The 11,975-nt window shown below is 40.2% G+C and overlaps 1 protein-coding gene across 1 annotated transcript; it reads right to left on the minus strand.

The window, feature by feature from the left end:
• Nucleotides 1–51: 51 nt before the first annotated feature.
• Nucleotides 52–2,417, minus strand: TAF7 (TATA-box binding protein associated factor 7). Its single transcript, XM_059417777.1, has one exon. The coding sequence runs from the start codon at nucleotides 1,621–1,623 to the stop codon at nucleotides 574–576; it is 1,050 nt and encodes a 349-aa protein (XP_059273760.1). The 5' UTR covers nucleotides 1,624–2,417; the 3' UTR covers nucleotides 52–573.
• Nucleotides 2,418–11,975: the final 9,558 nt, after the last annotated feature.

The following is an 11,975-nucleotide window of genomic DNA, read 5'->3' on the forward strand; positions in this document are numbered from 1 at the left end:
CTGGAGAACCCGAAATCCCCACTACCCATAAAAAAGCAACAAGACACATAGTGAGGTGAAAATTAGTTGCTTTTATTGTGTTAAAACAGCTTTATGAAATGATTTCCAACCCTACATATGTAAGAATGCTTTGAATAGCTGGGAAAATAGCTATCACTTCATGGGAAAACACACAAACTAGCTTCACTGCCTACAGACTAGACTCTGCTTACTGATCTCGGATGGCATCACAGAGAATCAACAGCCAATTATGGCAAATGGAGAAATAGCAGTGAAGTCCTGCCATGAAGCTGTGATTACTAAGGCACTGTTTATTCCACTAATCCTGCAATTTTCCTACAATCATTTATCTGTCTATACATTACTACTTCCTACAGGATAAACAGCAAAGTGGTTCTGACAGAAAATGAGATAGCAATTCACATGTGTATTTGTCTGTAAGACAAATTCGGTAGAAGACAGTGGAGAAAATGAGAACTACTGCACAGTTCTATTTAGTCCAGGTGATGAAGCCAAGATTCTTCTTTCAATGCTGAACACTCTAAGGAATGAAACTAAGTATGAGAGCTCTTTTCACTTCTCTAGGAGTGATTCTAGCTCTTCTTGCAAAGAGCTGAGCTGCTCCTTTTCTCGGTCTTCCTTTTGTTTGAGTTCATCCAGCACAGCCTGAAATCTGTTCTTGAGAGCCAGGTTTTCCACTTTCATGATGAGATCCTCCTGTCGTTTTGCCCTATCCTGTGTCTCTTGGAGTTTGCCTTTCATATTATCAATCTGTTTCTGAATTCCCATAACCAGCTGGTTGGTTCCCTCATTTTCTTGGTGCTGTTCATCTGATTCATTCAGCTTGTCCTGTAGCTGTCTTTCCAGATCTTCCTCAGTGTCGATGATGTTTATATCCTCTTCATCTTGATGCTGCGTCTCATCTTCATCTTCACTGCTGCTGCTGAGGTCGTTGAATATCTCCCGAAGCTCATCATGTTCTAAAGAGTCGTGGCCCTGCCTGTGACCAGACATACCTGGAGAAGAGATATCAAGGCCCTGATTTTCTGTTTCTTTTGTTTCATCTTCAGCAATTATCTCCCAACGAGTACTCACAGCTTCAGCATCTGTACTTAGCAACCTCTTCACTTCCTTCTCCACATCTGGAGATTCAATATACTTCTTTTTTGCTGTCTTCCGGAACCTTCTCTTTCTCACATTTTTTAGAGGCAGAGTAATTCCATGGTTCCATATAAACTTTTTCTCTTTGTCCTTATCCTTTTTCTTGCTTGCTTTGGGATCAGTAGTAGCAACTGGTTCCTCCACAGGAGGATAGAGATCACCATCAACTGTGGAGACAAGCATCTGACATATATCAGCTGTCTTGTAAAAGGTTTTTTTATCAATGGTCTTCAAACTTTCCATAACACAGGGCAGATCTACCAATTTTGAGGCCAGTGGGACCCGGTCCACTCTGACGATTCCATGACGTCCATCAGGGTGTAACTCAATTGTCAATCTGTCCTTCAGGTTGACATGACCAGACTGTACCGCCCGCCTCACAGTAGAGGCATATTCCGGAGGCAGCCGTAAGATAAACTGGCTCTCTAGCTCGTGAGGAGCATCATCTTTGCTCTTACTCATCTTTACTTCTTTGAGGCTCACTTTTCTAACAACCACTTGTTGCACTAAAAGTTGCAGCTACTGCAAGCAGTTAGACCAGTTTGTTACGATTCGAAATCCTTAATTATAAAAAAGTTTTAAGCAGAATAGGGGCAAGGCGTCTATTTTGTCTTAATTTTGAATTAAGGTCCAAATCTTTGGAAATATGTTGTGCCTGAACACCAGTCGTTAGAGACACTAAGCAGTTGGGTCCACTTAAATCTACTGGCTGCAATGCAAGTTCCGACCTCCAGATGTCGCTGCCGGACAATGCAGACCGAGCTAGCTAGCAGGAAAGCAAATGGCGGCTTCTGCGGAATGATTTTCGACACAAAAATGAAAGGCCCAGTAGACTCTCCCAATCCACAATCTCTCCCGGAACAAAGGTATTCAAAAAGCAGGACGCAGTGCGCTTTCTTCGCCTTAGGTACTTACAATCCGGTGACGATTACAAACCCAGCTTCTCCGAACAGAAGCAAGCGGAAAAGGAAACCAAGCAACACGGCCGGGAGCCGAGCGTCTCCTTCTTTATTCCTTTGTTCCGCCCGGATCTCAGGAAAGTGATCCGCTTATCAACGAAACGCCGAGGACGGGCAGTGCGAAATCTCGCCGAGATCTGCAGCTCGCAGCGCCAGTCTCGGCAGCTCAGCAACACCGCCACTCTCACTCCGGAGCTGCAGACCCAGGAAGGAAAGCGATACGTAACACCGCCGGGCAAAAGAAGCGCTGTGACTGACAGCACGCCTAAAGCGGAAGTGCGGGCTGCTCCAGCGCGCGCAGGCGCAATTACGCTATCCGGGGACTTGTCCTCTCGCGAGAATTTGACTTAACGCGAGAAAAAGCTAATGCTTCTTAAAGAGCTATCGGTTTTGAAAATATTTAAAGGCAATGCTTGCAGGAAAAACACAGACCTTCAAGCTCACCTTTCCTGCTTTGTTAAGGCAGAACATATACCGGTCGCCGTGGGTCCGGATGGCTCCTAGGCTTCTGTGTGATTGCTGGAGATAGGGCATCCGTGCGGAAAGCGTCTTTGCCTTTGGAAACATCTCGGATGCTCCACACGGTATATCCAAATCTGGAGCAGATACAAAAAATTATACTTAACCATATAGTGGATTGTAAAGTACCCAAATCAGTGGAGTGAGAAGGACATGCTGACCACTATATAATTCTGTGTTTTGTTGATGATGAAAATGCCCTGAGGGGACCCATGACTTAGGGACTGTTACTGTTTTGAAGGGCCCCAAGGGAACATGGTGATTCCTCTTTTTAATATGTTTGATGTAGATATAAATGTCAACAGGGAAGTAAGTGTTCTTCTGGAGGCACATATTCGTTTAGGACAGAGCTGTCTAACGAATGGTCTGATTGAAGTAGAATAAAATTGGAAGTATTACTCCCTATCATGCTTTTGCCTGTAATTTTTAAGTTAGGAAATTTTTTTGTTCCACGTCTACTATTTTAAAACTGTTTATGCTTGTTTCTTCTATGGGTAATGAGGTATTCATTTGCATGTTTTGTAGTATTTAGGCCTAAATATGTAACAGTTTCCACTTGCACTTATTCATTTACATTCATTTTTTAGTAGGATCAGTTTGGTAAGCATCAAGCTCATTAAAATTTTATTTCTATCTTCTAAAATACAAGCTGCATATAAATTTGAAAGAGCTCACCTGAAATGTGATTAATACTTTCAAAATTTGCTTTATTTCTTTAGGCACTTACTATCTCTCTTGCCCCAAATTGGAAGCTCTGTGATAGTCAGGAGTTTGTGGTTTCCCATGTTCATTGTGTCCCAGTGCCTAGTACCAAAACATGGGAGACACACAAGAAATATTGCTAATTGAAGGAAATAATTGATCCATGCCATAAGAGAAAATGGCATAAATATAGTCTAATTCCCATAATGATTTGTGAGAGAAAATGGGTTTTATATTACCTTAGAATGAGATATATCCACTTCATACACATTTTTTCTCTAGCCAAGAACAGTGCCAATTGTGCGTGGAGAGGTTTGGTAAAAGTGTGTGTGAATGTGTCTTCTTTGGTTTAGGTAGACTCTGATACTGTGTGTTATGGGAGGAAATTAAAATGGCCTGACACCAGTTCATTTTGTTGTTGTTGTTAAGTTTGAAGGAGAAATTACATTCTTTCAGATAACTACATTAGTCCTTCTTGTTCTATAATGTGTTGAAGAATGTTAGCGGATTTAACAAAAATTTCCAAGATCATTTATTTTCTTTTTGAAGGTGAACTTTTTTCACTGTGCTGTCCCTTAATTATACCCGGTTTTACTTATTTTATACATATAACAGGATATCTGCTGGCCTCTGCATAGTACTTTATTTAACCATATAAGATGTAAGGACATGCCTATAAATGAAAATAATCCAAATATTTCTTTGCATTTTAATTGCCAGAGTTTTATGATGCTCAAATAGCCACAGAAAATAGCTTAAGAAAAATTCTATGTAATTCTGACCTGCCAAAATTATGATATATTTTGGTTACTAATCTTTAAATGGAATATTTTTAAACCTTTTAATAAAAAGGATTAACTGAAGTTTCCTCTAAAGTAAATACCTCCTTCAGTCCTGAAACATATTTTCTGCTTATGATCTTAACATATTTTGCAAATGCTGTTTTTTTGAGGGAAAATTACATTGATCCTAAAATTAAGGGCTCTGCCACATCACCCATTACCCTAATGTCTATTGAAAAATCCAGGTTTTTAATTTTTTAAATTTTTAAGATTTTATTTATTTATTTGACAGACAGAGATCATAAGCAGGCAGAGAGTTGGGGGTGGAGCAGTCTCCCTGCTGAACAGAGAGCCTGATTCAGGACTTGATCCCAGGACCCTGAGATCATGACCTGAGCAGAAGGCATGAGGTTTAACCCACTGAGCCACTGAGGTGCCCCAATCCAGGTTTGTTTTTTAAATCAAGCCCATTAGGCCTACAGAAACACTATAAATTGCTGAAGGAATTATACTTCTGTAGTTGTTCCATGAAATACCTGGGATACTAGCAAACCAAAGATTTGGGGAGAGGAAAAAATTCCCCAGTGAGGTAACAAGTCCTCCAAAGACTTCCTTCCTATAATAAAGGAGTAGCACAATAAGGCTTATGCTGTGTGTTTGGAAATTCCCTTTAATAAACTCTTAAGTTCCTTATGTTGTGGAGATTAAAAAATTACAAGTGATAGGGTGCCTGGGTGACTCAGTGGGTTAAAGCCTCTGCCTTCGGCTCAGGTCATGATCCTGGGGTCCTGGGTTCCAGCGCCGCATGGGGCTCTCTGCTCGGCGGGGAGCCTGCTTCCCCCTCTCTCTGTCTCTGCCTGCCTCTCTGCCTACTTGTGATCTCTGTCAAATTAAAAAAAATCTAAAAAATCACGAGTGACAGAAGTATCCCTTCTTATATTTTAGAGATCAAAAATTATAGGGGTGAGGAAATTGCAGACATCCCAAAAAGGTACACTTATATATTGGCATACCATTATATAAACAGTAAAAAAAAAAAAAAAAAAGGTTATTAGGGGTGCCTGCCTGGCTTAGTAGGTAAAGCATGTGACTCTTGATCTTGGGGTTGTAAGTTTGAATCCCACATTGTGTAGGGAGATTACTTAAATATAAAAATCTTAGAGGGGCTCCTGGCTGGTTCAGTTGGAGGAGCATCCAACTCTTGATCATGGGGTTATGATTTTGAGCCCCACATTAGGTATAGAGAGAGATTTCTTAAATAAGTAAACAAGAAAATGAAATCTTGAAAAAAAAATGTAGCAGTTAACTAAAATGTTAACTAAATGTAGCAGTCTCCTGTATCAAGCAGAATGTTTTTTTAAAGATTTCATTTATTGAGAGAGAAATAAGAGGGCAAGCTTAGGTAAAATGTAGCAGTATCCCGTATCAAGTAGATGTTATTTTAGGATTTTATTTATTTATTTGAGAGAGAGAGAGAGAAAGCATGAGCTGGAGGAGGGTTTGGGATCCTGATACAGGGCTTGATCTCAGAGTCCCAGGATCATGACCTGAACCAGAAGCAGACGCTTAACCAACTGAGCCTCTGGGACACCCCAATTAGGATGTTTTCTATAGAAAAAAAGATCAACCTAAATTGATACTGATTTAAACAATTAGAAAATCTGTTATCTTAAAAACCAGATAGTCTAGAGCAGCTCTGTACAGTTAGAAATATACTCTGAGCCACAGATTAAAGCCACTGATGTGATCTTAAATAATCTAGTAAGCACATTAAAGTGGTAAAAAGAAACATAAAATTAAAAAAAAGAAAGAAACATAAAATTAATTTCAATAATTTTATTTACCTTAGTCCAAACTATCATTTCCACACGTAATCAATGTAGTAATTATTAATGATATATTTTACATTCTTACTTTGTACTAAATCTTCAAAACCTTGTGCATATTTTACACTCACAGCACATCTCAATTTGGACTAGCCATATTTCAAATGCTCAGGGGCCACATATAGCTGGTGGTTACTGTATTGAACAGTGCCATTCAAGTATGGCTCCCTCTGGGCATGACAGAATCATGACCTGGCACAAACTGTTTTCCTCTACCTCATTTTGGAGAACGATTATTTATTTATACTTTTTCTGTTATTCTTTTAGCTTTGCCCTCATCTTGAGACTTCTAAAGTCTGTGGTCACAAGAAATCTGCTAGCAGTACCCAGGGGAGTTCCCTCCTTGTCTGTGGTAAGTTCAAAGAGTGGCTCCCCCAACCAAAGTTCATCTTTCAATCTGATTGGACCAATTTAGGTCATGTACCTATGCCTATAATAATAGGCCTAGTAATAGTAATAATCACCAGAATACCCTGAGATATACCATTTTCGGTATGGTGGGGAGGAGGTGACATTTGATAATATATGGAGATTTTTTTTGGAGATATTTTGATAGTTACAACTATGGGAGTGGGTCTACTGGTATCTGGCGAGTAGAGGCCAGGAATGCTACTAAATATCAGAACAGTTTTCTTCCCCACAACAAAGAGTTATCTGGCCCAAAATAGTGCCATGGTTAGTCATCATATTAAGTCTATATTCCTAAGTAAACAATGACAAGAAGAATGAGACTATCATTATTGGCTTAGATCTATCAGAACCTATTACAACTATGAATAGGTTTAGCTTACTGTTTCAGAGGATGGGCCTCTAAACTAAAAACGAAATGTCAGAAGAGGGCAAGGGGCATGGATAATGTCTTCATCCATTTGAGCTGCTATAACAAAATACCATAAACTGAGTGGCTTGTAAACAAAAGAAATTTATTTCTTAGTTCTGGGGCTTGAGAAGTTGGAGATAAAGGTGCCAGCAGATTTGGTGTCTGGGTGATGGCAAGCTTCTACAGCAGCCTTTTTACTGTAGCCTCACATGGTTCAAGGAGTGAGGGAGTTCTCTGCAGCCTCTTTTACAAAGCACTAATGCCATTCATGAGACTGCACCCTCCTGAGCTAATCACCTCCCCAAAGCCCTACCTCCAAATACTATCACACTGGGAATTGAGTTTCAACATAAAAATTTTGAGGGGACACAAATACCAGTCTATATAAGCTACCAGTAGTATCAATGAAAGAGCTGATCATTTGGGGGTTGTAATGGTATATGTGTCATTCCAAAAAAGATACAAGTGGACAGTAAGCCCATGAAAAGATGCTCAGCATCACTAATGGTTAGGTAAATGCCAATCAAAACAATGAGATACCACCTTACACCCATTATGATGGCTACTATGAAAAAAACAAAATACATAAATGTTAGCAAGTATTAAAATATTTGAAACCTTTGTGCATTGTTGGTGGGAATGTAAAATGGCATAGCCACTGTGAAAAACTGTAGAATTTCCTCAAAAAATTAAAAATAGTATTACCATGTGATCTAGCAATTCTACTTCTCTATATATACCCAAGAGAATTGAAAGCAGAGACTCAAAGGGACATTTGAGATTTTTTTTTTATTTGACAGAGAGAGAGATCACAAGTATGCAGAGGCAGGCAGAGAGAGAGGAGGAAGCAGGCTCCCTGCTGCGCAGAAAGCCTGATGTGGGGGTCAATCCCAGGACCCTGAGATCATGACTCAAGCCGAAAGCAGAGGGCTAACCCACTGAGCCACCCAGGTGCCCCTCAAAGGGACATTCGCACACCCATCCTCATAGCAATATTATTCACAGCAGCTGAAATTTGGAAGTAACGCAATTGTCTATCAGATGAATGGATAAGCAAAGTGTGGTTTGTACATACAGTGGAATATTGTTCAGCCTTAAAAAGGTAGGAACTGGGGCACCTGGGTGGCTCAGTTGGTTAAGCAGCTGCCTTTGGCTCAGGTCATGATCCCAGCGTCCTGGGATCGAGTCCCACATCGGGCTCCTTGCTCGGCGGGGAGCCTGCTTCTCCTTCTGTCTCTGCCTACCACTCTGTCTGCCTATGCTTGCTCGCTCTCCATCTCTCTCTCTCTGACAAAAATAAAATCTTAAAAAAAAAAAAAGGTAGGAACTTTTGACAGTTGCTACATCACAGATGAACTTCAAGGATATTATGCTATGGAAATATGCCAGTCATAAGACAATAAATACTGCTTGATCCCACTTGTATGAGGTATTTAGAGTAGCCAAAATCATAGAAAATAGCTGGTGTTTGCCAGGGGCTGGAGAGAAGGGAGAATGAAGAGTTATTAAGTAATGGGTATGGGTTTTAGTTTTACAAGATGAAAAGTGTTCTGGAGATGGATGGTGGTAATGGTTGCACAACATTATGAATGTATTTTAATACCACTGAACTGTGCACTTAAAATTGTTTGAAAAATGATTAAAATGTTAAGTTTTATATTATGTGTATATTACCACAAAACAAAGAAAAAGTATTATGTATTAACAAAGTATGAGTAGTCATCAAATACGATATAATAATTATATAATTACTGGTGATTTTAAATTTTTATCAGTATTTTCTATTTTTGTATAGTAAATATTTTTTATTATAGAATTTACAGTGAGAGTATCTTTTCATAATGAAAAATTCTTTTTACAATGGATAATTTCTTGAGCAAAAATTTTTTTAAGGAAAAGAAGCTTCAGTAGTGTATTGTCCTCATACCAAGAGGGAAAATTCGATATGAATTATTTTAAGTTGATGAATTTTAATAAAAGTGCTTGGTTTAAGTTTTGTGAAAATTCCAGTTTTTAATATTTTGTCAAAAATAAATAACGACTTACAGCCTTTGTCTAAAATAAGCCCTGGAAATAAAGCAAATACAGTCACCTGGTTGAGAAATTACATGCAGTAGATATAGTACCAGGCCTCTGGGTGCCGCTGTCTCCTAATCCGTGGCTAAAGTGAAACAAAGCAATCCGTTAGCATTCTGACCCAGTGATCCCCGCCGACTTGTGAAATGCGTCTGGAGTGGATTCCAAATGTCTTCTCTACCACCATCTTTTCCAAATATCTGGATCAGAAATGCCAGGATGTTTAATGAACCAGAGTGAAGTGCTGCCTTTTCTTTCCAGCACACCTTTGTAATCTGGAAGCCACCATGGCAAGGTGTATTAAGATCTGAGAAGGAGCATCAAGAATAAATAAGAAGATCCCCACCAGGAAGATGCTTGGCGGGCAGGAAGCGGTGTCCCTTACTGGTGTCTTTGTTCTGTCTAGTGAACTACACATCAGATGCGCTGTGAGAGTCCAGAAGAAAAGCCAGTGGTTTAAAAGTGGAGAAACTGGGCAAAGATATGCGTCTTGGTGACTGGAACTACGGGTGAGTGCTGGGAAGCCTCTTTTTACTGCCAGCGCCAGCAAGGACAGCAGGGAGGAACTGGAGAATGACAGGCTAGATCTAGCAGGTATGCCAAAGGAAGTCTTTGGGATCTTGAATCTGAAACCCTCCTTTGGAAATCCCATAAATGCTTTTTATATAAATATATTCGCCCTGGATATAAATAATTTGTGGCTTTTAATACATTTTGTTTTGAAAATTATAGGAAACATCTTAATAGTAGCATATTCATTCTTAAACCCCAGTATGTTTGGATCCTGCAAGTAATTCTCTATGAATTTATCACATTAATTTCAATACCCATCTCCGTAGTCCCCACAAGTAAAAGAGATGAGTAGGGCAGGAATGGACCAAAGAACAGAGCTGCCACCACTTCATGGTGGGGAGCAGTAGAAGCAGCTCATGACAAGATATAAGAGATGGAGACTAATGCCAGTCCTCCCATACTGAGCCACAAGGAGTACAGCACAGTTCACCTGCCCTCTACCACATCATCTGCATTCGTCAGGTGGTTCCCCACTGACCTAGGTGACACCCTTAAGGTAGAGTTCCCCTACACTTACTACACAGTCTCCCAGGGAATATAGAAAATATCTGCCATCCAGTAATAACAGTGCCATCTTTGACTTTGGAACATGACAGTTGCAACATTTAGTAGAAGAGAAGATTGGAGGCAGTTTAAGGGTCCATTTCAGAATCCTGATTGAAGTGGAGGTTGAGAACTATAATGCTGTGCAGATGACTTTCAGCTGGCTGTGTAGGCAAGGCAAGAACTCTGGTTGCCCAAGCCAAAACAGTGCAGAGATAAAAGATACTGTAGGAAGTAATAAACAAGCAATTACTTATAAGAATTACCTATAAGAATTACTTTGTAATTCTTTCTAGATACAGGCAGAAGGAATTCTAAACTGGGAGCAGTACTTGAAGTACAGTGTCACCACCCGAGCCACCAAGGATAAGCTATTCTCTCCTCCAGCACAAACATCACCCTGCAAATCACCCCCATCAACAAAAATGCTTTTGCTCTCCAGCAGACCTCTTATATGGCCCAAGAGAATGGGAATGCCTGCTCAAAGCCTCCATTGCACACTTTAGTGCTTCTTACCCAGATGTGGGGCTCTATGTGCCTATTTCTTCCTGACCAGCAACCCAGTACCGTGTGCATCATCATCCATTGTGTCTTAGTGCAGAGCACGATGATGTTCACTGCAGGCTCCTTGTGATGGTGGACCACCACAATGAAGATGCACAGGCAGCACTGTGCCAGGAGCTGCAGCCAGAAATCATGCCCTCTTGGATGTGGCACCATGCACAGTGCAACTGGCTACCTGATCACTAAGGTGGACGTCAAGTGAAGAGCCTTGCCTGGCTATCCTATTACATGCTTCAGACTAGCTAATATGACTCTTCAACCTGGGGAGGCACAAGAGTGAGATTAGCACTGTGGTCCTGTGAGCAGCAGAGACGCTGCTCTACAGGGCTTGCTGGTCACTGCACACAATACCAACAGTCATCATCCTACAGCTAGTCTTTGCCTACAGTTTAGAGGAATTGCTGCCAGAACCCAGCAATGGCCCAGTACCTGCTGGCAGGCAGACAGAGCCACAGTTTTACCTGGTTGTGGCCTTGTCCTTTGTATCCATGCTCTTCTCACAGTGACTCTGGCCATCACCCTGGTCCTGTGAGGCTCCTCCAGCCCTACTTTCAGTCCGGTCTTTGGTCCAAGCCTAGATTTGGAGTTGCTTTTACTTCAGCAAGTGAGATTTGCCCTATTTCTGCAGTCCTTTTGTGGCTTCGGATATTTTGCTAAATTTTAATTTTATTTCTTTCACTCAAGAAACATCTTTTAAGTGTATGTTCTCTTTGGTGCTTGCACTGCAACCTTCAGTGTTACATTGGATTCAAATATCTACCTGTGAGTTTTAACACTTTTATTTTGTAAATATCCTGTTCTAAATCAACTCTGCTTGGTTTTTTGCTGTTGTTGGAGGAAGAGAAGCTCTACAAATTCACTTTCTAGTTGCTGTGTGTTTTCAAATTTTTTTCATTTGTCCAGACAGTCATGTTGGTGAAAAGTTTGTGCCTATTAGTGCACATTCTAAAAACTTACATTTTCTGGTAAAAAGTCCTCTCCTTGCATTAGTTAAAGAGGTTCACTGAATATTTAAGTTACTGCCTTTGGACTCCGTATGCTTGTTTTGAGAAGCTGAGAAACCATACATTTGGTTATACAGGAATGGATATTCTCTTTCCAAAAACTATTCTTGTGACCTTTGTTTCCTTTATTGCTTTATTTTCTCTACTCTTTTCAGTCACATCCATAGGTTGACTGCCAGTATCTGGCCCAATTTGTTCCTAAAATGTTAACCTCTCGGATGCAGAGAATATTCTTCCCTAACTTTTGGGTAAAGATAAATCACTCAAAGCCTCAAGGCATTTTACTTAGTAAACTTTTACTAATTTTGCAATGAGTAAAAGAAGGAAGGCAATCTAGTTTAAAAATTTTGCTATTGGGAAAAAAAATTTTTTGCTATTGGGGCCCC

Source organism: Mustela nigripes, chromosome 12 (genome assembly GCF_022355385.1).
Source record: "Mustela nigripes isolate SB6536 chromosome 12, MUSNIG.SB6536, whole genome shotgun sequence".
In the NCBI taxonomy this organism is placed as follows: Eukaryota; Metazoa; Chordata; class Mammalia; order Carnivora; family Mustelidae; genus Mustela; species Mustela nigripes.

Excerpts from the sequence above, each read along its gene's own strand:
- TAF7 (XM_059417777.1), bottom strand. The coding sequence starts at position 1,623 with ATGAGTAAGAGCAAAGATGATGCTCCTCACGAGCTAGAGAGCCAGTTT.